General features: G+C 40.6%; 12 protein-coding genes and 1 non-coding gene across 13 annotated transcripts; 5 read left to right on the forward strand and 8 right to left on the reverse strand. All coding sequences in view use genetic code 12, as the record gives it.

The window, feature by feature from the left end:
- Positions 1 to 52: 52 nt before the first annotated feature.
- On the forward strand, positions 53 to 781 carry CDC34 (SCF E2 ubiquitin-protein ligase catalytic subunit; the record flags this gene model as incomplete). Its single annotated transcript, XM_064921779.1, has 1 exon — positions 53 to 781. The coding sequence occupies one exon, from the start codon at positions 53 to 55 to the stop codon at positions 779 to 781; it is 729 nt and encodes a 242-aa protein (XP_064772387.1).
- Positions 725 to 1,476, forward strand: RJT20DRAFT_130363 (uncharacterized protein). Its single transcript, XM_064917720.1, has one exon. It carries the CDS (start codon positions 913 to 915, stop codon positions 1,069 to 1,071), a length of 159 nt encoding a protein of 52 aa, XP_064772388.1. The 5' UTR covers positions 725 to 912; the 3' UTR covers positions 1,072 to 1,476.
- RJT20DRAFT_130364 (uncharacterized protein) lies at positions 1,477 to 2,322 on the reverse strand. The gene has a single exon (XM_064917721.1). The coding sequence runs from the start codon at positions 2,223 to 2,225 to the stop codon at positions 1,653 to 1,655; it is 573 nt and encodes a 190-aa protein (XP_064772389.1). The 5' UTR covers positions 2,226 to 2,322; the 3' UTR covers positions 1,477 to 1,652.
- Positions 2,323 to 3,667: 1,345 nt separating this feature from the next.
- On the reverse strand, positions 3,668 to 5,836 carry RJT20DRAFT_99415 (pheromone-regulated protein; the record flags this gene model as incomplete). Its single annotated transcript, XM_064921767.1, has 1 exon — positions 3,668 to 5,836. The coding sequence occupies one exon, from the start codon at positions 5,834 to 5,836 to the stop codon at positions 3,668 to 3,670; it is 2,169 nt and encodes a 722-aa protein (XP_064772390.1).
- A 3,260-nt stretch (positions 5,837 to 9,096) lies between these two features.
- RJT20DRAFT_130375 (uncharacterized protein) lies at positions 9,097 to 10,535 on the reverse strand. The gene has a single exon (XM_064917722.1). The coding sequence runs from the start codon at positions 10,497 to 10,499 to the stop codon at positions 9,150 to 9,152; it is 1,350 nt and encodes a 449-aa protein (XP_064772391.1). The 5' UTR covers positions 10,500 to 10,535; the 3' UTR covers positions 9,097 to 9,149.
- Positions 10,536 to 10,991: 456 nt separating this feature from the next.
- Positions 10,992 to 13,702, reverse strand: IFM1 (translation initiation factor 2). Its single transcript, XM_064917723.1, has one exon. The coding sequence runs from the start codon at positions 13,664 to 13,666 to the stop codon at positions 11,243 to 11,245; it is 2,424 nt and encodes an 807-aa protein (XP_064772392.1). The 5' UTR covers positions 13,667 to 13,702; the 3' UTR covers positions 10,992 to 11,242.
- Positions 13,703 to 13,873: 171 nt separating this feature from the next.
- DBF4 (protein serine/threonine kinase activating protein) lies at positions 13,874 to 16,855 on the reverse strand. Its single transcript, XM_064917724.1, has one exon. The coding sequence runs from the start codon at positions 16,505 to 16,507 to the stop codon at positions 14,012 to 14,014; it is 2,496 nt and encodes an 831-aa protein (XP_064772393.1). The 5' UTR covers positions 16,508 to 16,855; the 3' UTR covers positions 13,874 to 14,011.
- Positions 16,856 to 19,824: 2,969 nt separating this feature from the next.
- RJT20DRAFT_173 (uncharacterized protein) lies at positions 19,825 to 21,522 on the forward strand (the record flags this gene model as incomplete). The annotated part of the gene is made up of 1 exon (XM_064919224.1): positions 19,825 to 21,522. One exon carries the CDS (start codon positions 19,825 to 19,827, stop codon positions 21,520 to 21,522), a length of 1,698 nt encoding a protein of 565 aa, XP_064772394.1.
- A 230-nt stretch (positions 21,523 to 21,752) lies between these two features.
- RJT20DRAFT_t151 lies at positions 21,753 to 21,824 on the reverse strand. Its single transcript has one exon. It is a non-coding gene; the product is annotated as a tRNA-Met (tRNA).
- Positions 21,825 to 22,684: 860 nt separating this feature from the next.
- On the forward strand, positions 22,685 to 23,761 carry RJT20DRAFT_130379 (uncharacterized protein). Its single transcript, XM_064917725.1, has one exon. The coding sequence runs from the start codon at positions 22,774 to 22,776 to the stop codon at positions 23,650 to 23,652; it is 879 nt and encodes a 292-aa protein (XP_064772395.1). The 5' UTR covers positions 22,685 to 22,773; the 3' UTR covers positions 23,653 to 23,761.
- RAD6 (E2 ubiquitin-conjugating protein) lies at positions 23,762 to 25,350 on the reverse strand. The gene is made up of 3 exons (XM_064917726.1): positions 25,219 to 25,350; positions 25,060 to 25,124; positions 23,762 to 24,527 (listed from the first exon to the last, which is right to left on the reverse strand). The coding sequence occupies exons 1-3, from the start codon at positions 25,258 to 25,260 to the stop codon at positions 24,137 to 24,139; spliced, it is 498 nt and encodes a 165-aa protein (XP_064772396.1). The 5' UTR covers positions 25,261 to 25,350; the 3' UTR covers positions 23,762 to 24,136.
- A 756-nt stretch (positions 25,351 to 26,106) lies between these two features.
- Positions 26,107 to 26,574, forward strand: RJT20DRAFT_136669 (uncharacterized protein; the record flags this gene model as incomplete). The annotated part of the gene is made up of 1 exon (XM_064918492.1): positions 26,107 to 26,574. One exon carries the CDS (start codon positions 26,107 to 26,109, stop codon positions 26,572 to 26,574), a length of 468 nt encoding a protein of 155 aa, XP_064772397.1.
- On the reverse strand, positions 26,495 to 27,638 carry RJT20DRAFT_130384 (uncharacterized protein; the record flags this gene model as incomplete). The annotated part of the gene is made up of 1 exon (XM_064917727.1): positions 26,495 to 27,638. A coding segment is annotated over exon 1 (818 nt), but the record flags the coding sequence as incomplete, so codon positions are not given.
- Positions 27,639 to 27,854: the final 216 nt, after the last annotated feature.

Consider the following 27,854-nt stretch of genomic DNA (forward strand, 5'->3'; position numbering starts at 1 on the left):
CTTTTGGCTTTTCCACTTCAGCATACAACCCACCACGAGCCCCATTTCCATCATGTCGTCTAAGTCGGCCGCCGCTATACTCCAGCGACAATTTAAAGACCTTACAGACCCGAAAAAGGGCATTCCATCGTTCAACATCGAACTTGACGATGACAACATCTTCCTCTGGAACATCGGTATCATGGTACTCAACAAAGACTCCATGTACCACGGCGGATACTTCAAGGGCCAAATGAGATTCCCTTCGGACTTCCCTTTTGCACCTCCTACCTTCCGTTTCACCCCTGCCATTTACCATCCCAACGTCTACCGTGACGGACGTTTGTGTATCTCCATCTTGCATCAAGGTGGAGACCCTACTTCCGATGAACCAGATAGTGAGACTTGGACCCCAGCACAAACAGTTGAGAGTGTATTGATCCTGATCATCTCATTACTTGAAGACCCAAACGTATCCTCTCCCGCTAACATCGATGCTTCCGTCGAGTTCAGAAAGAACCCAGATGCTTACAAGAAAAAGGTGTTACAGGAAGTTGAAAGATCCAAGGCAGACATCCCTGAGGATTTCATCATGCCTGAAAGTGAGTTTGCTGCTTACAGCAACAGTACCACAAAGTCTAGAGAACACGAACAAGAGCCTTTAGACGAAGACTTTTGGTACGACAGCGAGGAGGAAGAAAGCTTTGATGAGGAAAGCTTGATGGACGACATGGAAGATCGTGACGAAGATGATGATGAGGAAGAAGAAGAGGATGATGATGTCGATATGGTTGGCAAATAGATCCATATCCAACTATCAGAAAGAATATGAATGAAAAAGAGAGAGATTTATGAATACAAAAGTGATAGAATACTAGAGATAATCAAGAGAAGTCGGTGACAATAGTGTCTACTGCAGTTTTCAAGGCTACAATGATGATATATTATACACCAGTGATGTTCCTTCTATTTATTTTATCTTTTTGCCCGAACGCCTTATGTTTTTTATTAGTTTGTTATTGTGGAAACCCCTGGACGTCTTTTGCGGCTTTTTGTCAGGTCTGGTTGTCTTACTTCGTATGGTTATACTAATTCTTTTCTTCTCCTTATGTTATTAATGTTGGCTTATGTTAATGAGTTTTCTGGTCAAGTATATCATCACGTCATCTGCTATACTCCATTCGACATTCTCATGCACTCGTTATCTCACTATCAATCACCGTGATCTCCTATTTTATTAAAATTCTTGAATCTCCTTGCATCTCTCATATTCTGGTATCTCCAACCATCCCATCTCCGATTGTCATCTGATCATCGATTTATTCCGATTAATTTTGCATCTTTTTTTATTGAAAATTCACTACAATCGTCATAGTTATAGTTTATTGTTCTCTCATCTATTATTAGTCAGTCTGTGTTCACTATTCTTCAATGAATATAATTAAATGAAAATTACACGATGTAGAATTTAATGTCTGATTACCGCTCAACTACAATCCAGGAAAACAAGTTTAATGCTTTGATATAGAATGCTATGATATAGTATTAGTATTATGTATATTTCTAGTGCTGAGGCTTCTTCATTCACTGTTATCGACTACTGAAGGTCTACTTCTCTAGCCTCTCCTCTTCTTATATAATGGGTATGTCTACTACTTCAAACAGCTCTTTTATCACCCTCTAGTATATCCTTTTAAGCCCTCGTTCAACGCTTGGGCAATATTGTCCAACTTCAATTTGGCTACAGCGTCCGGGAACAGCTTGGCATAGAATAGAACGACATATAACAGGTTTGATTGTTTGCTAGTGTTATTCACCAATACATTGTCTCCTACTTCTTCGCCTACAAGCACCTCCTGGCTATCGCTTGTGGTTGCCGATTCCACGTTCAAGCTCTTGATGATCAATTTCAAGCCATTGTCCAATTCTATTACCTCCCAGTTCTTTAAATCCGTTGACTGGCTCTGTTCTTCGCCTTGAGGTTGTTGGGCCAGCGTCAAGTACTTGTACCCTTGAAGCGAGTAAATCCGGAGGTTATCTGGAGCCACTTTTGTTTCCAGCAATACCGACCTGTTAAGAACTGTTGTGAGAGGTATTCCCTCGTGGGAGAGAAGCGATATGGAGAGTGGAGCCGATCTTCTGGTGACAGACGAGGACGGCTGGGACTCGGTTCCATTATTAGAATCGCTGGGTATTGGGCTCAATCCCTGAGACAAGAGTCTCGATATTTGTTTCAGTTGTAGCATATTCTTGTTTAATGCCTTCTGAAGAGTATGAATGCCACTTTTACCTGAAAGTTTCACCTATCTACAGAGTTAAACCTTCAAATCTACGGCAAAAAGAACTGGTGATAAATGTTAAGTTCTTCAAAAATTTCGTTATCGTCTTTTGGAGCAAATCCGGGGGTGGTATGGTGATCGGAATTGGGGTTGCTTCATATGAGGATATAGTTACGGGGGTAATGGAGGAGTAGAGAAGTGTAAGAAGTATAAGAAGTTTAAGTAAAGAATATCTAAATGAAAAAATGAATGAAATAATGAAGCAATGAAATAATGAAAGAACGTAAAATATAAAAAAGAGTTATACTATAACTGTGAATATAGGCCTATATCATTACTTATTATGGACTACTAATTATAGTCCCTCAGTAATATGCTCTGCGAAGAAGTAACACGAAGTATTTGAATATTTAAATGAAGTAATGAAAGAATGAAAGAATAAAATTATGAAACGATGCAACATTGAAAGAGTGTAAAAAAAAAGAGTAATACTATAACTATAGATATAGCCTATATCATTAGTTATTAAGGACTACTAATAATAGTCCCTCAGGAAATATGCTCTGGTAAACTCTTTTTTTTGTTTGCTTTTATAGTATTTAATTGCAGCCATTGCTAATTTCAATCCACACATAACACACTAGACACACATAGCATAGAGAGGAATATATACAAACCAGTAATAAAATACATAATAATACATACATAACAGAATTCGTAAACACACACTGTAATTATAATGCCTATCATAAATGCTGCAGTATCCCGTAAGCTTGCCATGTCATGACACCAGTTCCAATTACAGTCCCCTTACCACAAAAAGCAAAGCAAAAAAAATGACAGTACAAGTCCCACAATCCAATTAAAAGCTAATTATAATCTTACCTCCATTTCACTCCCCATTTACCACCATGCCATCAAAACATCCACAAATGGATATATATTATTCTTTCCACTTCGTCAAAACACACTGATATTCCATTCCTTCATTAAGCCGGCCACGATTTTCGGTGTGTTTATGTTGTGGTGTTGTGTCAGGTGCCGGATTTCCTATTCCAGCGCATTTCCCTTTTCATCCAGTTGCTGCAAATCTACACCTACGAGAGTTTGGGTGGAGGTGGAGGTGGAGGTGGAAAGTGTTCCTTCGGGGGCAGGTGTTAGTAGTCAATGTTGAGAGAAATCCATGGATGCTGGTAGCTGTATATATTCTATTGTGGATTTCCTATACACTTTCTATAAAGCAGCTAGCCTGTTGAGAATGAAAATGGGTAGTAACCGTGAGCTACCACGAATGCAAAAAATGGAATGTGCCGTGGGAAACAAAAGCAAGCAGTATATAGGTCAGATAAGACCTCGTTTATGAGTTGAATATTGTCTGTGATAATCATTTGCTTCGTTACCCAAAATATCTATAATGTGAAGAGACCCGTCTTCTTCTTACCGAATGGATACACAACTAATGCGGCTGCAAATAAACCGACACTAATACCAATGGATACCTCCACCATGGTGGCACCAAAACTAAGAGAGCTGGCATCAAATACTCCGTTGGCTGTATTTGCAGAGGTGGTTGAATTGCCTTTAGTGATTTGGTCAGCAGTCTGAATACCAGAAATCAATGATGACTTGGAGGCGATACCAGATGGCACCTGGACGAAAATAGCTGGTAACATAGCGCTGACTGCCATTCCCTTCCAAATTCTGGAATACAAATTTCCCAAAACTCCGATTATAAAAGCACCAATACACGCTGTAAATTCAGTGACTTGTGAAAAGTGCTTACCAGCAAAGTAATTGCCGATATAGCCAATACCTGAAATGATAAGCATAACTGGTAGCTGTTGCCATCTTGACTGGTTGATAAGTGCTAAACTAATCGAAAACATAGGAACGAACAAGATCTTCCATTTGTCGTCGAGTGAGTGGCCAGCATCACACAGATTTGCTGAAACGCTTTTTTTGTCCACCCAACCGTATAAAGCTGCACCCAATGTAATACCAAAACCTAAGAATAATGAATAGATAATTGCATAAAACATTCTCACCGAACCTGCCACCAAGTTTCTCGATTGCAACTCTAATGATCCACACAAGATAATATATCCCGGTAAGATCAAAGCAAGACTTCCTTGTGCAATGGCAGCAAAACAGAAGATCCTTCCACCTTTAATGGAACCAATTCCTCTGGAAATAAATGAAACGACGATCGAAGCAGTGACCTCAAACACAGATGAATACAAATTCGACATAGAGGCAAGATAAAATTGTAAGTACCCAACACAGCATCCGACTCCGAATGAAATAGGAATGTCAACCCAACCGCCTCCAAATGCGAAAGGGCAAACCGCAGCGGATCCCAATCCATATATAAGGACGCATAGCCAAGGTGGATACAAGTTCTTTTTCTTTAACAAATCCTCAATTCTTTTTGAAGCATCCTCGACTCCAATCAAGTCGTGAATGACACCTTTGTAAATCTTGTGAGTATCAGATAACTTGGACAAGTTTAACCCCTGAGCACATTTCACTAAATGCACTTCAGAAGTTCTGGTAGAAGCATCACCAAAGGAAACAATCATACAACCAGGGAAGTAGATGAACTGGCCATCAATTTCCAATACTCTGCTGGTCATAATCATGTATTCCTCCAATCTGTGTGTTGGAGCACCAAACAACATCAAGGCACGGCACATCCTCATTATGAATCTCTGCCTTTGCAAGATATCAGCAATATGGACTGTAATACGAAGTTGCTGTTCTTTCTTATGGTTTGCAAGCTTCTTGAAGTCTGAAACTTTTGGAACTGGGGCTTGTCTCTTTGGTTGCTTCGGTCTTGCATTTTGAAACGATGGTAAGCGGACTCCATCTGAGTCTTTCTCATCGTACATCCCCTGATCCTCATCACTACTGTCTTGTACTCTTTCTCTATTCTTTTTACCTCCAAGTTTGTGCGTTGCTTTATATGCTTTCAGCGAAAAGTGACTGGGAGCGTTTTTCAAACTGTCCTTGAATTTCGAGAAATCAACTGTCGAAGTAGACTTTGATCCGGCCAAGTTCAAGCTCTCGTCATATTCATTTTCTTCTGCCAATGTGGGAACTCTGGAACCGTAGGTAGAACCACCAAAACTCCTACTGGTTCCAAAGCTACTGGCGGATTTGGAGGCTTGTGGGTTTTGGTACAATTTCAAAAGAGACGACAAAACACCGGCATGCACCTGCTTCGGTGGTGGAACGTATGAATCCTCATTTTCGTCCAATAAGAAATCATCTTGGTTATCATATTCTGGCTGGTCGTCTCTCCGGAGTGTAAGGTCTGGATTTGGTGCATAGAAAGAAAGACTACTTTGGTGACTGTTGTGACCTTTTTTATGAGGTTTTGATGTTGGGCTTGAAGATGAGTCACTATCATATTCTTTATGGTTCAAGAGGTCTGCTTCAGGGTTATCTGTCGATCCTTTGGTGGACATCTCGCTGCTGGAACCTTCTCTTATTGTAGACATCTGAGCAGCATGAGGTACATGGTTATAGATAAGGTTCTTGGCTTCATCATTAAGCTCGTCAAAGTTCAACTTTTTCATCTCTATCTGCTCTCCGTCCCCAGTTCCAACTCTTTCCTCTTCGTCTAGTTCTCTTTCACCTGAAGTTCTACTGGCCCCAGGTGCCAATCCACCACCGCTAAGGCCCAATTGGCCACCTGACATGCTTAGCATACGGCCAATGAATGTGTCTGATGCTGAAGGCTGCAGATCTTCGCCTATATAGCCTGCGTAGCTGTTATCTGCTAGAGACATTTTACGAAGAATACCTCTAAGACGTCCCGGTTTCTTGTCTTCACTTTCGCCGCTTTTCAGTGAAGAGATCGATTTTCTTGCAGATTGGTCTGTAATGTCAATTCCATCAACGGCCAGAGCCTTGGATTTCTTCGAAGCCTTGGGTTGGACATCTTCGTCTTCGTCTGACGAATATTGCATGCTTTGCGGCTGATCTAGAATATGGCTAAAGTCTGGAATGGAGTCGTTATCGAAGTCACTGTCTTCATTATTCTCATCTGAGCCTAATGGCGTATGGATATCCTTAGGTTTGAACTGGAAGCTGGGTAACACCGACCTATGTTCGCCTTCTCCGGCTTCTTCATCTTCACTTGAATTATTAGTGGTAGATGAATTATTCGATATAATAGTGTCTCTTGGGGTTCTCATGTCCGGGAATCTTACGGACTTTCCCGTAAGCTTTTTACCTGCCTTGGAAAGGTTTGGCTTCGATCTTTGGGCCTGTTGTCTTCTAATATCATTAAGATTCACGTTGGGGATTCGGACATTGGGTCTGAATGAAGCATCGTCCTCGTCCGAGCTGGAAGAGTCCGCTGCGGGAGGGTAATTAGACATTTGAAAACACTATTCAAGCGATTTTCCGGTAGTCGGGCTTCTTTCCGTGGTGTTATTTTGTGGAATTGGCTCTTATCTCGAAATAAAGAACGTGTTAACAGCAAAGCGCTGTAGGAATAGCTAGGCTGCTTTTATTAGTAGCGAGTAAAGAGTCTGGATCAAGCACGATATATGGTAACGGGGAGTGAAAAATGCCCGTTTTGGTGGGTTTTCTTGGTTGAAATGTATGCTAATCACAAGCAAAGAACAGAAACTAGCTAGAAAAGAAAGAATATATAAAAAACTCGAGTTTCTTCCCAGTAAAGAAGGAACCATCAAATGGTAAAATTGTCACTATTCTTCTCCGGCCCAATGTGTCACTAAGTTATTAAGCCAGATTAGCGGGAAATTGTGTGCAGAGGGAAGCTGCAGGGCGTTGGCGATAGCGAGAGAATTAGTGAGAGAGAGAAGAGAGAAAAAAAAATTAGTGATGTGTGAGAGAATAAATAGTGATGTGTGAGATCAGAATTAGCGACGGAAGTTGAGGTTCCAGAGCGGGTTGGTGGGGAGGGAACTTAGGGAGAGGGAGAGGGAGAGGGAGAAGGAGTTCCGTTTAGTGGATGGAGAGAATAAAAGTGGATAGAGAGTAGGTTGAAAGATTTTATTCTTCGTTGTATCTCGATAGTTTGTATGTATTTTAAGGTATTTAATGGTGGTATATTACGGTATATTTATAGTATTTAATGGTGGCATATTGCGGTATACTATGGCACATAATGGTAGCAGTAGCAAATAATGGGGAACAGTCATGTTTTCTGGGTATTTTACGGGATTGTTCTGTAATGTTGTCAAGTAGGATATTGAATATTCCTCAGTACTTCAATTGTTCGTTTGTTTTCTACGGTTGCTGCTGCTTAGATAGTCAAAGAACACACTGTTCTCTCCGGTTGTGAAATTTAAGGTTGCATTCTTAACTATATGATTGTTTGTGACTAAAATTAGCGTACCTTCCTAATCTTTTTTCCCTAATCATTTTATTTTACGTTCGTTTTTTATTTTACTATTTTACTTTATTAATTTTTTTTTTTTTTTGTAGTTTTATACACGGTTGTTACCGTCAGGAAGCGAGCGTCTGTCGTGGTATTCTCAGGACTCAGACAGATTAATGTGCCACCACCAGCATCACTATCGGCCTTTGCTGTGATATCTTCTTGTCTTGATATCTCGTGGGAGCTGGGACCACCGAACAGACTGGGAGCCAGACTGGGAGCTGGACAAGGAACTTGACCCCCGGGCTCCTCCTCTCCTTCTTCTTTTTATCTTGCTGACCTGCCAACTTTTTTTCCACCCTCAGGGCTATGTCAGTACAGGTTATGTTATTCTAGTGAAACTCATTGAAATGAAATCTTGCTGTATACCAAGAACTAATACCTACCGTACCTTCTATTCTATCGAAAATTGTGCCATTGTGTTTACCCAACCGTTTTTTTCTAGTAACAACATACAATACTAAACTGCTCTAACAATACCCACTACCCAGTACTCAGCACCCACTACCCAATACCCACTACCCACTATCCACACTAAACCAAAATCCATCACATCATCACATAACATCACAAGACTTTCTCGGTACCTCACGTTCTCGTCTCATCGTCTCACATCTCACATCTCACATCTCACCGTTCTCTCACAACCTCTGACGGCTCAGTTAAACCATCCCACATCCTCATGACACATTCACAGGGATGAGTCGCACATGTATACTTACGTCATATGACAGGGTAGCGAGAAACTTGAGTAGCAGATCTCTAACCGGGCGGAACGACTTTGTCTGGAAAAAAGTTGTCTTCACAAGCTGGAAATTCCATATTACAAGAAAAGAACCCACGGTCTTTAAATTTCTTGTGTACCTGCTACTTGGTACCTGTTACTTTGTTACCTTAATCTTATATTTCATTTCATCTTGTATCAGATGTCTTTCCTCTGCAAAAATGTATCTTTATTTTACTCCCTTGCATGCTCTGAAACACACCTCCAAAGCCTGCCTCGCCAAAACTCCCAAAATACCCGTTTGTAATACCACTCCGAGACACCGACGAATCCTGTACCGATGGTGTTTTACGTCATTTCGCAGCCAGTTGTCAGAGTTGATGCCTTGTGTTGTAATCCAGCTTATTGGACAATGTCAGTGTCAAATGACTTCTTCGGATGAAGCCGAGTATTGTCCTTAGCCCCAGTGGGTTAGAAACTATGAGGTGGAATCAGGTGGAATCTAGTTGTCAGGGTTGCTTAGTAGTGAACTCACATTATCTTGCACCTATTTTGTGCTTTTTTGGGTGCTTTCTTGTTTATGCATGGTATTCCCCCTTTGCAGCCTATTTCAAATAGCTCCCATATATTGATGATAAGGAGAGTTCTTCCTTGTCCAGCGTACTTCTTTTTTTCCACTACGGTTACTACAACAACGACAAATTTGTCTTCATTTCTTGCTCTTATTACTTTCCTATCAATATAAACCCCAAATCTATACACTCTCCTCCCATTGAACTCCACACCACTCCTCTATGTAGGCCACTTGGTTGTCATCGAAAGAACTTTCTGGAACGTAGTCCTCCACATCAGTGCATACAATAATTGTTCCCCATGACATACCATTAAGAATATCATTGATTTTGACGTCCTCGTCGTTGATTTGCTCCAAGTCCATGATTGCTTTTGGCATTAATTGTAATTCGAATTGACGCTCGGATGAAGGGTTGAATGCCGGCTTAGGCACATTGAACCCGCCAGCAAATTTCTTTGCTATTTCATCTCTACCACTGTACAACAAAGGATTTCCGCCGAGATTGTATCTCAAAACCTGTCCCGGGTTGTGTTTGACTGTGTTAGAGAAGTTCTCGAAGTATTTGTCGTCCAACATACTGGAGATTTTAGCTGTGCTTGGGTCTAAACCAGCACCGGACGAAGATGAGCCCCTTCTCTTGCCGCTGCTACTTCCCTCGTCGTCTTTATTTACGTCCATGTCGATCAAATGTCTGTATTTCTCCAACTCTGGATCATTAGTTTCCTTTTTGAATGTCTCTCTGTCCACATACAAGAAGTTTCCGCTGTAGTATGGGAGTTCATATTGGGACTTTTCACTTTGCTTCTTCGATTTAACGGTATTCTTGGATGCTATGCTAGCATACGACTCCTTTGGTGGGACTTCCTTTTTTGAAGTCTCCTTTGGAGTCTCTTCCTTTTTAGCTGCAAATGCGTTTCCGCCGAACGGATTGGCGCCGCTTGAGGAAGCAAATGGGTTAGACGAATCAGAAGAAGCGAAAGGGTTGACGCTCTTGTCGTTACTGCCGCTCTTGGTACCACTGGAGAAAAGGTCCTTGGTCAACTCAATTTGAAGCTTTTTCTGATTATCGAGTTGCAACTTTGCATCCAAATCCTTACTGACTGCCTCCTCTTGTTCTTTCTTAATTTCAGCAACTCTTTCTGGGTCCTTCGAGATACCTCTGATGGCCTTAATTGAGCCCTTCTTTTTGGAGCATTGACTGGTATTCTTGCATCCAAATATGTATATCACTCTATCGTATAACTTTCCATCTATGGGTGCAAAAGCCTGTAATAACAAAGCCATTTTTTTACCACAATTTTCACAGCAGACAAATTTTTCATCTGGAAACGACTCTGGGTGAAGCCAGACTGGCTTTCCACCTATGAAAGTATCTTCTATTGTAGGCTCTTCGGCATCCTCATCGTCTTCGGCTTGCTCATCATCATCATAAATGATGGGAGCGTCTACAAAGCCCAAAAAGACGTCTGATTTTTGATTTTCGTCAACCAAATCTTCTTCGTCTGAAGAATACTCGTCGTGAGAGGACATCTCCGTATGTATATGTATCCAATTGGCGAGTTTATTATCCACTTATCACTCCATTAAAATCAAATGGAAAAGACTGAAATAGTTATTTTTTGGGGGGATGAGACAAATTTTCAGATGCATCCATGCCGCAAATATAGATGCAAAAAAGTTATGATTGCAAAATTGCAGCCATTTTTAAGGTGGGGATGTTGGGGATGGTGAGTGTTGACTGTGATGGTTCCACGCTTTACATTTTTGTGGAATATTGGGGATGGTGAGTATTGACTGTGTTGGCTGTAAACTTCCAAGCATTCTATTTCTTATTCTGTTTATAGAAAAATATTTCAAACTATAAATAGTTATATCTGTTATCAAAAAAAGAGTTATAATATAAATCAGATTATATGGTTGGCATGGTGCTGGTTGACCTTGCTATTGTTCTTAAAGTGGTGGCGATGTTATTGTATTGGGTCAGTCGTAGAAAATATTGTAAACGAACATTGTGAACTGGTTGGTGGTATCAGTGTTAGGCTAGGAAGTTCTATTCTCCATTTAAGAAGCGAGCCTTCGTGTTTTACAATGAAAATATCTATTATTCATCATGCATTGATCTCTTGTTAATTCTCCTATGATAGGAAGCCTGCTTATGTATGTATTATATTGTTTTCGAATTAATCTATTTGCCCACCGCAATATCTCGTTATGCTCTATTCTTGTTGTGCTATATACAATTTTTCTATTTACAAGGTTATATACAAAACAAACTACAAGAATCTTGGATGCTCTACTTCTTCGTAAACTTGGATAACATCTCCTGCTTCAAACTTATCCCATCTTTCAAATGCCAAACCGCATTCATTACCCTTTCTCGCCTCCTGGATATCGTCCTTTCCTCTCTTCAATGAGGATAACGTACCCTCATACACAACATCTTCACCTCTGAAAACCTTGACCTTAGACCCACGGCTTATGCTACCATTTAAAACCTTACATCCGGCAATCTTTACCTTGCTCTTCTTCACTGTCACAGTAAAAATATCTTTGATTTCAATATCTCCACTTGTCTTGATCTCGATTCTTGGTTTCAAGTGGGACTGCAATTCGTCAGTGACGTCTTCAATAAGTCTATAAATGATGTTGTGTTCTTTAATGCTGACTCCTTCTTGGTCTGCCTTGTTAACAATTGACTTTGGTACCTTAATATTGAAGCAAAGAATCTTAGCTCCTAGAGTCTTGGCTATATCAAGATCAGATTCAGTTGGGGGACCAGCTTCGTGAGAAATAACCACCGATTTAACCTCATCGTTTCCCAAGCCGTCAATACTCTCTTTAATAGCCTCAGCAGATCCGAACACGTCCGATTTGATAATATACTTGCAGCTTATAACGGTGGGTTCGTCGGAGACAGGAGCGGATAATCCAGCTTTCTTCATTTCAATAATCAAATCGTTTTTCTTGCTTTGCTCCAATTCTTCTTGTCTCTTCTTGTTAATGGTCTCGATATCTCTGGTCATCTGCTCTTCTTTTGCTCTGGTCTCTCTTATTTCAGTAACCTTCTTTGCAATCAGCTCACTTTTAGCTTGCAAAATCTGGTCACCGCTGTCTGGTAACTCTTTCCATCCCCATATCTGAACTGGGGTAGAAGGACCAGCTGATTTCAAGGCCTTTCCGTGTTCATCTTTCATTCCTCGAACCTTGCAATATGTGGTTCCAGCAACTAAAATATCTCCAACCTTAACAGTTCCTCTACGGACCAATACAGTGGCAATGTTTCCCATACCCTTTACAATTTGCGATTCGATGACCCAACCTTCAGCAGGAATATTACTATACTCAGACTGGAATTCACTCATTTCACTCAACGTGATTACTGCTTCTTCCAACTTATCCATATTCAATCCAGTTTTTCCGGAAACTCTCACAGTCTGTGTCTCTCCACCATAGTCTTCAATATCTATATCTTGAGCTGCAAGATCTCCCAATACTTTGTCGATATTTACACCATGCTTGTCGCACTTGTTGATGGCGACAATCATTGGAACTCCTGAATTCTTCGCATGTTTGATGGCCTCTATAGTCTGTGGCATGACTGAATCATCAGCTGCTACAACCAAAATGACGATATCAGTGATAATTGCACCTCTCTGTCTCATTTTCAAGAATGCAGCGTGTCCTGGAGTATCCAAGAAAGTGATCTTCTTCTTTGACACTGGCGTGAATACAGTAAAGGCACCAATATGCTGAGTGATTCCTCCAAATTCTTGGTCTACGATGGTGGACTTACGCAAATAGTCGAGAATTGTGGTTTTTCCATGATCCACATGACCCATAATCGTAACTACGGGAGGTCTTTCTTTCAATAATTCGGGCTTGATTGGAGCAGGGTACAAATCATCTTTATTCTCTTCAGCAATGGTTACTTCAAAGTTGTACTCGTCAGCAATTAATGTTGCATTTTCTTTGTCTAGAATGTAGTTATGTCTCATATCTTCGTATCCAAGTACTTCTAGCCTTTTCAAGACATCGTTCAATGGAACGTTCATTGTTGTAGCGAGATTTGACACTGTGATGAAGGGAGGCAATTGGATTTTCACTTTTTCCAAAGCAACTTTCTTATTCTTTCTGTGATGGTGAGAAATTCTCTGTTGTGTGAATTTTTGGTGTCCTGATGTCTTGCTCTGATTACGACTGCTGCTTTGAGCTTGTGCTTTTGCTTGAGCCTGAGCTTGGGCCTGAGCTTGGGCCTGAGCCTTAAATCTATTCAGAATTCCGTTTGATCCGAATGGTGTCTTATGCGCAATTCTTAACCCTGGAGATCCATTTGCTCCATAATGGGCTCCTTTGGCTCCATTCCCGGTGGTATTACCATGTCTATGAGTTTTGGAACCACTAGATGAAGTCAGAGTCTGCTTTGATCCAGCGGGTTTTACGTTTTTACTCCCATTATTCTTGGTTGCTGAAGTAGCAGCATTGCTGTTTGCTTCCTGGTTCTGGGTAGCATGATCTTGCAGAGTTTGCGCTTGTGGTGGGTTCTTCGCAAATCTGGAGATTCCTCCTCCAACTCTCGGTAGTTTACTCATAAAGTCAGAGTAATTCCGTACAGAAACCGGATTTGAAGTCAGCAACTTGCTCCGTACACTTCGGCACAGGCTGCCAACTAGTGGAGCAATTTTCGATCTAGATAACATAATTGAAGTGCTAAATCTCTGTGCTTAAAGACATTCATTAAAACATTTTGCAAATAGTGAAATCTGAAAATTTTAGCATAGAGGCATGTTGTCGCAAAATGGAAATGCGACACTTAATGAAGAGAGTTTTGCGACAGAAAAACATTGCGTTGTGTTTTGAATGGTAGCGCTGTGGCTTATATAATTGCAAAATTTGAAAAATGTATTAGATGATGCAAAAAATATGGTGACTAGTCTAAATATAGGTAGATGCACAAGTATCTGAGTGATCCTGTGACATATAATAGGTTGGTGTTCTATATAATGGGATAGCTATGCAAAGATGTTGTAGAAAGACGCAGATGTTCAGGCGTATTTATAGTCTCCGTTGGATGTAACGTAACCTAAGGATTTGCTCTCGTTCAAGGTGGAAATCAACTTATCAATGTCCTTGAAATTGAGATCATTGCATGCGAAGTTACGGTGTCTGTTAGACACGATGTGATCATGGAAGTTGTCGTACTTGACACGACAGTTTTCGCAGTAGCCCGGAGTCTGCTCGTCCTTCTCCTTTTCAGAAGTTCTACGCTGTTGCTTCTTCATGATAATTCTTCTCTTCAAGTTGTTAAGGTTTCTGGAAGGGACCTGTGAGGTCATGGGACCTAATCCATTGCCAGGGCCAGGTGCAGAATTAGAATCAATTGAGAAGTTGGCTGCATTTGAAGCCCCATTGTAACCTGAGGCTGCGACATCAAGTACCCTTGAATTCGAGTTTCCTTGGATGCATGAGGAGTTCCTGGTCAAAGAGACACGCATATTTGGCTGCTTGAAGTTATATCTGCTGGGTTGCAAAATCCTGGTAGTGTCTTCCTCGTCGAACTCATTTTCCTTGTTGTCATCTCTGAAATTGTGCTTCTCTTTGGAGCTTGATGAGTCTTGATCTATCGTTGTCTCTTCGTCGACAATTTTATCTGTACTGGTGCTGGTTCCACTGAATCCAGATGTAGTCAATTGAATAGCACTTTTCGTAGCATTCATCAAGCTGTTAGTTGCTAACTTCAAGAGATTACGATATTCTTGAGATGCTTCAAACTTTTTCAATCTTCTCAATTTCTTCCTTTCACTGTTGACGTTATCATTAGGATCATTAATAAAAGGACACTTTCCATCGAGAGTTAAACTAAACACAGGGTAATTTGTTTCACTCCATTCTCTGATGGCAATTGGCCTAACTTTCTGTGAGAGATCGTAAACATACAAATAGTTTCTATCAAAGTAGTGCATGTCGTCACGCTTGGCATTAGGATCACGGTCGGTAGAGCCAAAGATCTTCTCTTGATTCAACAAGTTATACAAATTATCCTTATGCTTTGTAGATTTATTTGTGGAATCAGCCAAAGGAGTATGTTGTGCTGACTCGTCGACTCCAGTGACTATATTTATTCCCAAGTTCTTCAAAAAACGAAATACTTTATCATAGTCCCAAACCTTGATTTTGAGAACAGGAACATTGGAAAAGATGTCGTTGGAAGGATACTCTTTCTTTGGGCTGTATTGTCTTCTAGACACAATAATCGTAACATCATTATCGTAGAATGGGGTTACTTCACAGCCGACTTGTTTAAGGAGCTTGGACGCTCTCTTGTACTCGGACATCTGCAATCTATTGTACTCTTGCATGCCTTCGAAGTAGACTACGGACTCTTTCATGATTTTTCTCCACGATTGCTGCCAATTATAGAGCTCCTCTCCTGCTAATCTACTAGTCTTTGATTGTTGTTCAGTCTTCGCCTGGTGGGGAACAACAACAGCATTAGCTACAGTTGATGATGGTCCCAATACTGACGCAGCCGGTAGCTGGCGGCGAGAGCTATGGAGGGTATGCGCAGGGGCATGATGAATATGTTGCTGCTGTGGCTGTGGAGGAGGAGGAGGCTGTTGATGAAGTCTCTCCTGAATTTCCTCAATAGTACTTTTAGTTTCTCCAGATTTAACAGCTTTGAAGAATTGATCCTTGTGAATGACTTTCAGTTCGATCATCCGACCTACCAGAGTTTTTTCACTTTGCTGTGCCCCTTTTGGTTGAGAGATCGGGATACTTTCTGTTTCTGCTTTACTTTCCATAATTATTTGTGGTTCTTTATCTGCAAAGATTGGCATAGTTGGAAGTTTTTCGTCTTGAGTAGTTACTTGAGTACTTTGAGGAGCATCTTCGATATTCTCTTCTAGCAAGTTAATGGTTTTAGGTACTAGCTCTTGTACTTCTGGCTGGGGAATGGCTTCCTCAGTACTTTCAATAATGGATTCTTGTACAAGGTCTATTTCTGGCTTCTTCGTTTCTACGGGTGGTTCCTCCTTCTCTTTGGAGACGCAATATAAGTCTTCTCGCGTCATTTGCCTCTTTACTTCTTCTCTCACTGCCTTCACATTGGGGGTCTCTTCGGGTTTCTCAAGGTTTGGTTTATTAGCCAATTGCAAACGTAAATTGTTGATGCTGGGTGCCAGAGGCCGCTCAATCGATTCTCTGCGTCTTTTAACTACATGGCTAGGATCTATTTTCGTCAGAAGCGGAGAAATGGCGTTCTTGTGGAAGCTTTGGCGGTGCAGAGGGCTGTTTTCATTGTTGCTACTGCTATTATTACTACTATTGTTGGCTACTCCGAATCTCTGGGGAGACACTCGCTGATTGTTGAGTTTGGCCTTTTTTAGCACTGGCGACGGGATGTTGGAATTGGTTTCCTTGAGCGGATACCGTGGTTGATTGAGGGAATTGAACCTTTTCTTCAAGTTTGTCGCTGTTCTTGGCGGCGCTGTAGGCTCGCTAGCGGAAGGGTCTATTGTTGATTGGTGATGTGGATCCATTGGTGCATTCTAGGGACTTTTGGAGGAGTAAACCGTGAGTGAAATGGGGAATTGAATGTAAATTACGATGAAGCTGGTCGATTTGATCTGGTGGATGAGATTTCAATTGGAATAGAATGATTTCCGTTTTTATTGGTTGTAAAAACAGCAAAACGCTTGGTAAACAAGATTCTTTGTTGTCACAACACAACAGATTGATGGGTGTTGTTTTATCTCAGAACAACAATGGTAATTTGGATGCAAAGGGGTTGTTGATGTATATGAAGTAGTATACTATATTGTAATAGTAATCTATTACAATATAGATAGATATAATACAAAATAATAGACACCTATAGAAGTATGATATAGATCACGATTAAAAGAAGCGTATAAACTTTTCTCAATAGTTAACAGTGGCAGGGTGAAGAATAAGCTGGATCTCAGTGCGCGTATCGTGGTAGAAAAAAGATTGATGATTCTGGAAATAGCGAGACTTCTCGGTAGTGTTTGTACTGTGGGTGGGTGGGGGTCTTCTAGAAGAGTGAGAGAGTGGTGGAGTGGGTGATAGTATTGAGTATGATTACTCTATATGTCTATATGGTCTTTTTGTCTCTATTGAGTTGTTTCTCTGTTCTTTCCTGATGTTTGCTACCTTGATTTGTTCTCTTTTGTACAGTTTCTATAGCAACTAACTATGCCCTGTCTCTATTCTCCATGTTCCTCCTCCCACTTGTCTCACTAATTCTATTACGATGACAGCTAAGAATACTGTGTAGAGGTGTCAAACAATACGACAGAGACAAATAAAATAGCGAGAGAATTCCTGCGAGAAAAAACCTCTGCGGGTTAAGCGCTGGGAGAAAAAAAAAAGACACGAAAAGTTAAGGTAAACAGACCTGAAATTGGCAGGGCAATTAAGACGAATGGGGACCGGAGTGTGTATGGGAATAAGGTTTGTAGAGTGTAGAGGTGGAAGATGGCATAGATATGAAGAGAAGTCAAGACATGGTAAGAACGTCAGTTTGTTGGTCTTAAGAGTAATCATCTTTTGACCCATAATGTGGCCATTCAAGCCGTAATTCTAACTACTGTGAGCGATGTAATATTTGGACCCCCACTATTTGGCGGTGAAATAGGCGCGTTTTGTGGTGTTTACTGACAGTTTAGCGAGTGAATGGAAGATGCAGCCAGCTTGCAAACACAATACAAGGGAATGCTGGGATGAGCATATACGAAGCAGACGGTGGGATTTTCTTGCTACAGCTTGAGATTGATGAGATAAATCGTGACAGCACTGCTCGTCTAGTCTTTTGAATCGTCTTTCCGTATAGTTCTACCCGATAAGAAAGCGAAACAGTGCCATTGAGAGTGGTTTCAACGTGGGGCATATGGCTGCGAAACAGGAATGGAAATTGAAGTATTATGGTAAAATAGGATCGACATCGGCTGTAGGATTTGCAATTACTTCGTTGCTGACTAGCGATAATTTTCTACCCTGTAGGTTTTGCTCACGTCTAGTCGTTTCTCTCCTTCATCCTGACTCTTTCGTTGTCTTTTCTACTCCCTTCACCTTTGGTTCTCATAACCTTTGACTAAAACCATGTTTTAGCTAATGCTAAGCTTCCTTCCAGATCGTAATCTCTTTTCCCTTTCTGTTATAGTTGTCGGTTTCTAAGAAACGCGTTCTCTATGTAATATTTTTCACAGCCAATGAACAGGATCTGCGCGGCAAGAGTAACATCATCCAGACAGCATTCGAGACTAGCCTACTAATTGTTCTGAGAAGGGAAAACATCCCTATCCAGGAACCTACATTTTCTACGATTTCTCTTATCTTTACTTGCCATTGACCAACACCGCCTAACAACACCGTCTAGGATACCCACAACCAGTTAACAATGAGATATAATCAGACACACAAACACACTGTTCAATACAAACACACTGTTCAATACAAACACACTGAAACAGTACAAACATCCCAAACACTGTTTAGACGCGCATCTATTGTGCAGCAGCGAGCCGCACGAGAGTTTATGGCAACACCACGGCGCAAGTTCAATTTGGGTGCAAGTGACACTGCCAAGGACGATGGTGGTGGTGAGAGGAAAGAGCCTATTGGAAGAGAGGGGCAGTTGCATTGAGAGTCTTGATGTTGTAGTACTATACTTTGGTATACATCAGGCTTTGAAAAAGGAGCACAGAAGAAGTAGTTCTTATTGGTATCGGTCAGTTGATATGAATACAAAAGAAAATGCGGCGTACCGTGCCTTTCACTCATTGATGCATATAGTTAAGTAGCATTGCTTGACTATCAAATGTTTATCTCGCGTGCTACTAACGGATTCAGTTATTTGGAACAACTTCATAGGTAGCTCGCTCCCTTGGGTTTATATATAAACACTGAAGAGAATTCTCACTTGTAGGCAGCAGAATGGAACATGTCATATTGTCATTTTTGGGCAAAAGCCTTTGGACTTCTGTATATTCAATACCACCTCCAAGATAAATATTTTTGTATGACCCATAGCCCAATGTCCACCTGATTTTGCATTTACTACGTTTGTTTCTGGAATGGTGCCTGTCGTATCCTATTGATCCTTAATGACACCTTTTCTCAATTTTTTATTATCTAAAGCCATTTAAGCTGCTGCTGCTGCTACACCTTTTATTCCCTTCAACTGAGTCCGTTTTCTATTAGTTATCTTCTCTATACTTCAATAAGATAACTCATAGTGTATCCCTGAAACTTGCTTTCCTTTAACTACGTCCGTACCAACACTCTCCCTGTAATCTTTTTTCTCCCTGACAACACTCTCTCTTCATTCTCATTATAGTTATCATGATTCACTGCACTACTTCTCCCTAATCCACCACATTTTTTCTCATCTTTTTCTCATCTTTTCTCATCTTTTTCTCCCTATTCTCACTAGTGTCACTCCAAATCCTCACCATTTCCTCACTTTATCCCCCAAATCCCCACCACATTCCCACACATCTCCACCACACTCTCCCTAAAACTCCCCCTGCTCGTCTAATCTTCTCCCACGAAAATTTTTTTTGCTGCCACTAAATTCTTTACCACTCGTGATCCTTACCAGTGTTGGTAAGTGACCATAGTGTTTGCACTCATTATATCGCTAAAAGCCCCACAACTTCGCTAGAATACCCGTGACGGCTGTCCCATCCATTCCCACGGGCAAAATTAGTCGAAATCATCAAAGCATTTCAATAGACTGGTGGATCATTCCTGTTCTTTCCCTTTCTTCAGTGCTGATCCCTACCACAGCATAAGTTGCGAATCACACAAGTATTGACAATAACACCACTTTATAATGGCACTCACGGTCCAGGTGCTTGATCCGGCCAATGTGCTATTCATCTTCGTCCTGCTCTCCATAGCGCTCTTCTTGGTGCTCTTTGTGTGTGCCTACAAGTTGTTCTTTGGCAACTCAGAAAGAAGCGAGTACACCTTCATAGGCTCAGATTTCATGGGCTCGAGTTCAAACGACGTGCCACATGAGTTCTTAAACGACGAAGAATCGTTGACTCACTTGGCCGAAACTTACGATTTCTCCAATCTCTCGCCTGAAGAACAGTCTGCTTACTTGAAGGGAGAGGAATTCACCAAGACCAATCCACCTAATTTCCAAAACATAAAGGGCAAATCATTCTCCGTCGAAGATGACAAAATCATCAAAGATTGTGGCACCAATGCATTTTTCTTTGAGCCAGAACAAGAAGTCTTGAGCTCAAGATATTTGGTTGCAGACAGAACAGAATTAAACTTCCACAATAACGATGCCCCTTACTCAACTGCTACTGCGGTTCTCAACTATGCCTTGCCAACGAAGAATAGACTCTACTCAGATACCATCTACTTTGAGACTAAAGTCTACGAGTACAATAACGAGGGAAACCCTAATGCGCATTTCTCCATTGGTCTTGTGACTAAACCATATCCGTCATCATTCAGATTGCCAGGATACAACAAGTTCTCCATTGGATATGAATCCACAGGAAATTTGAAGATTAACAAACCATTCCCTACTCCACTACAACAACATCAAGGAGAACAGAGTGAATACAATGCTTTGGTTTTACCTCCTTTGCAACAATCAGATGTCGTTGGATTCGGTTATGTTTCCTCTACGGGAACTATTTTCATTACTCGTAACGGTAAGAAGATCTTAGATGTTATGAGAGGTTGCTTTGTAGACTTATACCCTGCTGTAGGATGTTTCCTGACCAACGCAAAATTCCAAGTTAACATTGGTCAGTTGGGCTTTGTCTGGATTGAAGCCAATGTCAGAAAGTACGGCTTTGTCTCCACAAGTGACTATAAGAAAACAGGAGGCGACAGAGGTTTGGCCTCATTGCCTCAATATAATAACGTAGTAGAGAATGATGAAGACAAGATTCTTGACAAAGGTGAAGAATTGCCCCCAAGATACCCAGAGGAAGAATTAGACTTTTTTGGCAGATCAAGCAAGGATATTGTGAGATTAGGGTCATCTTCGAGATCACAGGCACAGCAATTAGCTGAAAAGGGTAGCAATGAAAAGAACGGTGCTGATGACGAAGAGGAAGAAGAAGAATTCAAAGAACCCAAAAGTGGAGATTCCGGTCCGTCTTCAGAAGTTACGAATGAGCCAGAAGAGATCATGGACTTGAGAGAAAGAATTTATGAGCAACAGATTGAGAACTCATCGGAGTCTACTCCATTATTAGCTGATCCAAGTTCGTCCGGAGCGTCAAACTTCTATGAAAGCGTTGAAAATGGTGAAGAGGCTGGTGCTGAACCCACTTCTGCTACTAATGAGAGTATACCAGATGCTCTACTTGAGCAGGATCACCTTGAACAGCAGGGTGAGCTTTCGCAACTGGGAGAGCTCGAAGGACCATCATCAAAGGAAGGTTCTCGTCCTGCCTCCAAGGAACATACCCCAACATCTACACTGGGCGTAAGATCTAATAAGGCTAAGAAGAAGAAAAAGAAGACTTCAAGTAAGAAGAAGCACAAGAAGAAGTAGTTGCATCGCCATAATGATACCCTTTCATGAAAGACTTACTTTTCATATAGCTCATACAATGTACTAGTAGTCTTTTTTCTGACACATAAGTATACCAACCTAATTGAACATATTAATACTTCAACTGCTATATGTAGCAATGTATGAGAGACTTAGATCTCTCTGCAATTCCAAATAAATAAAGATAACCAAAAGATGGTTTGAAAAAGTTGCAAAAAATAAAGCGAATCTAGCGCCGCCCGGTTTCGATCCGGGGACATCAGGGTTATGAGCCCTGCGCGCTTCCACTGCGCCACGGCGCTTTATTCATGTATTAAATGAAACCTTCATTCTTTATGATGTTTTATTTTATTTTTATATGCAGTTTTGCAACATCCGAGCCGCAATAAAATTGATGAAGAATTAACATAAATATAATAGGTTGCAACAATCGGTAATCGAATCTGAAAGAGGCCAATAGTATTCATTTCTCTTTGAAATAGATGGGATCATACTGAGAATCTACAATTTTCAGGTTTTGTTTTGGAATTCTTAGTTCAATTTTGTTTTTGTTTATACCCGAATTTTATTAAAATGTATTCAAAGTTGAAACTAATCCTTCCAATATTGTAATCAGTTTTAAAGTGGCCAGTCATTAATTAATAACCAATTAAGATTCTATGTGAGATGCTATGAAATGCAAACACACAAATTACTTGAATTCTTTTTCGAAATATTAAGGAAAGGGTCAACCTCGGTTTCGTTCAGTTATAAATGCTATTTATTCATGTTTACTCGAAGTCCGATTTACCTTTTGACTATGGGATTCCCACAAAGATAGGACATTTCTAACAGTCTACTACCTATTATTTACAAAGCAGCCAATATACTTGCAACTTGTTCAGAAGGGATAGACATTATGATAAAGCATTCATTTTGGGTGCAAAAAAAAAGCGGCTATTGAGACAAACATACTTGATACCAATACTCAATGTACTCTTCATCGTTTCAAAATATTTAATACCACTGACTTTCCAGAAAGGACTATAGCATTTCATTAGTTATAGTTCCCACCACCACAGATATTTAATCACCCGAATTTACCAACCTTCACCGACTTTGTCCAACCACTTCACCACTGTTCAAATCAAAACTCCATCCCCAAATAGGTCACGTGACCAATTTTTCATCTTTAATTTCTCCATTCAAAATCAGCATTTCAAGAGGTTTTCTTTGGAAGTAGTGTTCTTCAAAAGGAGTTCTCTAGTTAGAATGTCGCTTATTTACAAAGGGGTACTGAGGACCGGGATCCGTTCCGTATATGGACCCGTTTTTTCGGTGAGATACTATGCTTCAAAGCAAGAAGTTACACCGAAGAGTCAGCAGACTTCAGAGCCGATTGAGACTAAAGAGTCTCCTGAAAATAGCACTGAAGAACCGGTTGGACGACCCATTCCGGTGAAATCTCCAGAAGAAGCTAGAAGAGAAGCTCAACAGCTTGCCATTCAATCGCTCAAGGATGTCGGTTCACTCTTTTCCTCGGCTGGAGACGAGGCTACGCAACCAATAGACACTTCTCCAGTGTACAAAGACAATTCTTTATTTGGAACGTTGAGCTTATTGCACCAAGGTCAAGTTTTGAAGGAACTTCAAGATAAATATGACAAGAAATGGAAGAAATTGACGTTGGAAGAGAAAAGATTGGGTTATTATATCGCATACGGAGACTGGGGTGTTCGTGAAGAGTTTAAGAACTGGAGGACTTTGGAGCCTCCACACGATTTGCCGTTCAGAGTACCATCTCAGATCAAAACCACGAACCCAACGAAAGATACAATCATAAAGAAGCTCGAACCAGTAATTTTGGGCGAAACTCCAATCAGAATAAAACAATTCGACTATAAAAAAATGGATGGAGTCACAAAGTTCTTCATCTACTTGACCTTGTTTATATCTGTCGCCGCGATTTTCAGAGACAAGAAGATTGGTGAAGAAGGAAAGCCCGTAGAGGTTATAATAGAAGACCCATATGAGAAAGACAGATTGTTGAGAGAGGAGCAAAGAAAGGAAGCGGAGATGAGAAGAAAGATCGAGGAGCAGATTGCCTTAGAGAAGCTGAAAAAGAAGTGGTATTACTTGTGGTTGAAGTAAGATATAATATCGAGAAGAAGACATCTGGGATCTTTCAACGATGACCGCCATATTTGTTAATAGTTATAACAGGATCCCAAATACATATAGTGTACATAGTTCAAGTCAATACTTATAAAAAGTATACTACTATTTCAAGCTGTGCTATAGTTACCGTTCATTAATGTATTACATATATACAAGAAGCCCAACAATAACAACGGGAACCTCTTCTATTGAGGGGGCTGTCATCTGCGTGTCTTCTGATTGCAAAGTAGTTGTTCGAAGTCACAGGGTATGCATGAGCTGACTTGACAACTATGATCTATGATGAAAGGAGCCATGATAATATCGACTCAATGTGAGTTCTGGGATTCAGTGGCATTGGCAGTTATTCACCACCAGAATAGACTAATAGGTTGCTCTGAATCTATAGCACATTCTAAACAATTATAATAATTTCTCGTTGCTCCTTCCCTTCTTCATCGTCCAATGCTTCTTAATTCTAATTTTCGTCTTCATCATCGTCATCGTCGTCGTCGAAATCATCCTCATTCCAACTATTCTCTACGGTTTCTCTCACACGCTTCACGTATTGTGACCTGTGGTCCTTGTACAAATTGGCCGCTTCGACATTGGCTGGGGAACTGATATTAGGGTCATTAAGCAACGACTGGACAGATGTAAGAATGGAAGACACATCATATGTAGGAGACCATCTGTTCTGGAGAATGTCTAAACATAATTCACCAGAAGCATAGACATTTGGGTGGAACATTTCACTGATGAACTTGACGGTGGGAGGTTTGTTAGGATATTGTTCGTCAAACTGGAGGATAAGACGGAATGTCCCATCCTCGAAAGGTGTATCTGAAGGGCCTATAATTACGGCATTCCTATATGATTTTGTTAGTAACTTGTTAGGAGATTTTGGGATGTGTGGGATGTGAAAACGTGAATAAAAGTGCATTTTGAAACCATCATCGATTCAGAGCTGTGAAAATCAGCGAAATTTCATTGTGCATATACGAGAATGTCATTAAGCTACATGGAAAATCATTCTCTTCCATGTTAAATCATTTTGAATTCATTCCATGATGATTTCTGAACAAATGTGAACAAATGTGAACAAATGTGAACAAATCTGCTTATGTCGTCTTGGGGGAGATGATCATATCGAATTATCACAGGGTAAGAACCATATGATATCCCTCCAACAACATGAAAGACGGTCAAATCCAACGGATGTTCACTGTATTCCATTCGGCGCCGTTTACTTGCAAATTCTGGCAAATTCTGGTATTTTAGCTCGACTTTTCATCTTTTCTGAATAATGACAAATCAACATTTCGGCGGCACTCCACCAATAACCACCATTACCATCACCATTCCACTGCACACTTGGCTCCACTTTCATTCTTTACTTACCATGTCATGACATTATCTGGCAACGGCAGGGCCGAAACTCCACTAGGAGCATCTTGTTGCATACGCTAAACATCCATGTTAGTAATCTTTCGCCTATACTTCCATTACAACCAACTACTCGGCTCCATACAGCCACTGGCTTCATATACCACAACATACCTTGAAGTCACGCATAAGTCTTCTCTTGGCGGGCGTCGACATTTTGATTTCCGGCTTCTTCTATGTTGCTAAGTTCACACTATCGTCTTGGTCACAGCAAAACTACCTGTTTTCACTACCATATAACAAACTCTCTAAAGAAACACCATCTTCTCCATAGTTAAGCGGGAACAAATCCAGAGATTACGGAATTTACATAATCGCCACGGGACGGCATACAGTAACACGTCCTACTAACAAAAACAATATACTATATACAGTACTTTTATATGGGGATCAATTGGGGGGCCGGGCGAAAGGGGTTGAAAGAGGTATTTGTGAGGATATATGAGGATAGGGTAGATGTAGAGGAAGCAAGTGGGCAAAATAACCCGAAAAAAAATTAAGAAAACGAACAAATTTACATCTTTTTTAGGGAAGGAAGAACATAAGGTTAATTGTATTGAAAATCACGTGACCAAATATTTTGGTATTATATATTGCGGCATGGGTGTCATTTAATATGTATTTTTGCGGCATGGGTGTCATTTAATATGTATTTTTGCGGCATGGGTGTTACATATCAAAAATATCTCCTTTGTTTCTGACATCGCGCTACCGTGCATAGAATAGCTGCGAAAACGCTTCGTTGGATAATGATTACTTCTGTGTTTTATACTTGCGTTCTTTTATTTCACATAATAAACACTAAGTGTTGGAAATTCAGTGAATTTAAGTCTTAAGTGTACTTATAAAAGGGTCCTACGCTTGTTTAAAAGTCTTCGTCCTTCATTTGAGCAAAAATTCACAAGAAAAGAGTAGTCCTTTTATTCGGTGGATTTATACTGATCACGATCACAATCAGAAGTTAATCATAAAATTTACTCCCCCCGAATCAATCAAAGAGCCATGGTGAAGTTTTATAACATTTCTGAAGGTTCAAATGACAAGAATGGAAAAGTGGCGCTTCTAATTCTTGGAATGGACGAACCCACAAATGGAGCCACTACTGCTGCTCCTAATGATAGCACACTTATTCTTTCGACCAAGCAAAAAGTTTACTTCAAAATGTGCTACTATTTCTGTACCATGAGGCTCAACGAAGGAAAGATTGAAGCAGTTGCTTATCAGCAATGTTTACACTTGACTGAACAGCTCTACAATAGCGTTCACGCCAACGCATTGAACTCACTAAATAATCGTTATTTGCCGCTGAATATTGTTGCTCTCAGAAACCAGGTCTTACAGTCAATGCAATGGGCCAACTCTTGTACTGGCGCCTGCTCTTCTCAGAAACTTTTTCTATCAATCAAATCCGGTCATTCGCGCGATCTATACGGACTTGGAAAGCTTATATTAATATTAAATTATGCTTAATAGGTTTTCGAGACTAGGACAAAATATTGGCTACAACTAAAATGGAAAATGTTATGGCAGAGAAATGAAGCCGAATCTGAATCTTCTGACATTGAGTTGACTTTGAATTGTATGGGTTAGAGTAGTCCACCAATGCTGGTTTGGTCCAGAGAGAGAGACTGTTATTTACATGCGATAATTATACCAAAGGTAAGAATTGCGTTGCTGCGATTGAGTAAATTGGGACCGGTTTGATCGAGGCTCAGCCGGCAAGTGCTGGTATGGTTGAGTTGTCTGGGAATGGTTTGGTAGAGATTGAATCGACTGGCCCTGGTACAGTTGAGGCTGGATTGGTTGAGATTGGTATAGTTGAGCAGACTGGGACTGCTATTGTTGCCATTGAAGCGACTTTGACTGGCACTGTTCAATATCACTTGAGACTTATTTTGTTGAGGACTTGGTTGGGACTGAATTGGTTGAGATTGAGGTCGACTAGACTGTGACTGGGTTACTTGAGACTCTGCTGCACCCATAATAGGGAATAGATCATCCTCTTTTTCAGATAAGGCTTTTTTTATTTGGGAAGAAACATTCCTTAAATCTTCTGCTATCTTTAGAAAGAAGTTTTGGCAATCCTTATAGCATTGAAGTTCGGCCTGATTTGAACAAGTGGGACTACGGGTAGAACAGATTCTATCCATACTCTTGGCCATAACAACGGATTCAGACATTTCGCCAAGGAGAGAAGCGGTATCTAAAGGAAAACCACAGCGAGAAGCCTTTGATAAAAACTGAGTGTTGCATTTAATGTCGTCGAAGAAGGATTCAACCATGGATAAACAGTCTTCAAATATGCATTCATCCTCAAGCCTTTGTACAAGTTGCATCTTGCTATAGTACGTAACCATTTTCAAGTATGTCCTACGCTTGATAGAAAGAAGCACTTGGTACCCATTAGCCAGTGCAGAACTGTTACTTGGATTATACTCAGAGCTGCTGCGCATTGGTGTATCCCTTTGATGTTTGATCTACTCTATTTCTAGGAAGCCAGTAAAGTGATGGCAATTGTTTGTTGTACAATATTGTAGGAAGTAGACCGAGTTCTGGTTATCATGAGAGTGTTTTTTTGTCTTTATTAACCTCCAGACACAACAAACTCAAGGAGCGTTTCCATGTTTATTATATCCCGTTCCAAGAGATACATCCTACGACTTGCCTTAATTGTGACTTGGGACATCTTCTTACGTGTTTTCGCAGCCATGTGCAACACGGTAGCGCCGACTTTGCAACATGAAGGAAGC

This window comes from Scheffersomyces xylosifermentans (genome assembly GCF_036884685.1).
Source record: "Scheffersomyces xylosifermentans strain CBS 12540 chromosome Unknown RJT20scaffold_7, whole genome shotgun sequence".
Lineage (NCBI taxonomy): Eukaryota > Fungi > Ascomycota > Pichiomycetes > Serinales > Debaryomycetaceae > Scheffersomyces > Scheffersomyces xylosifermentans.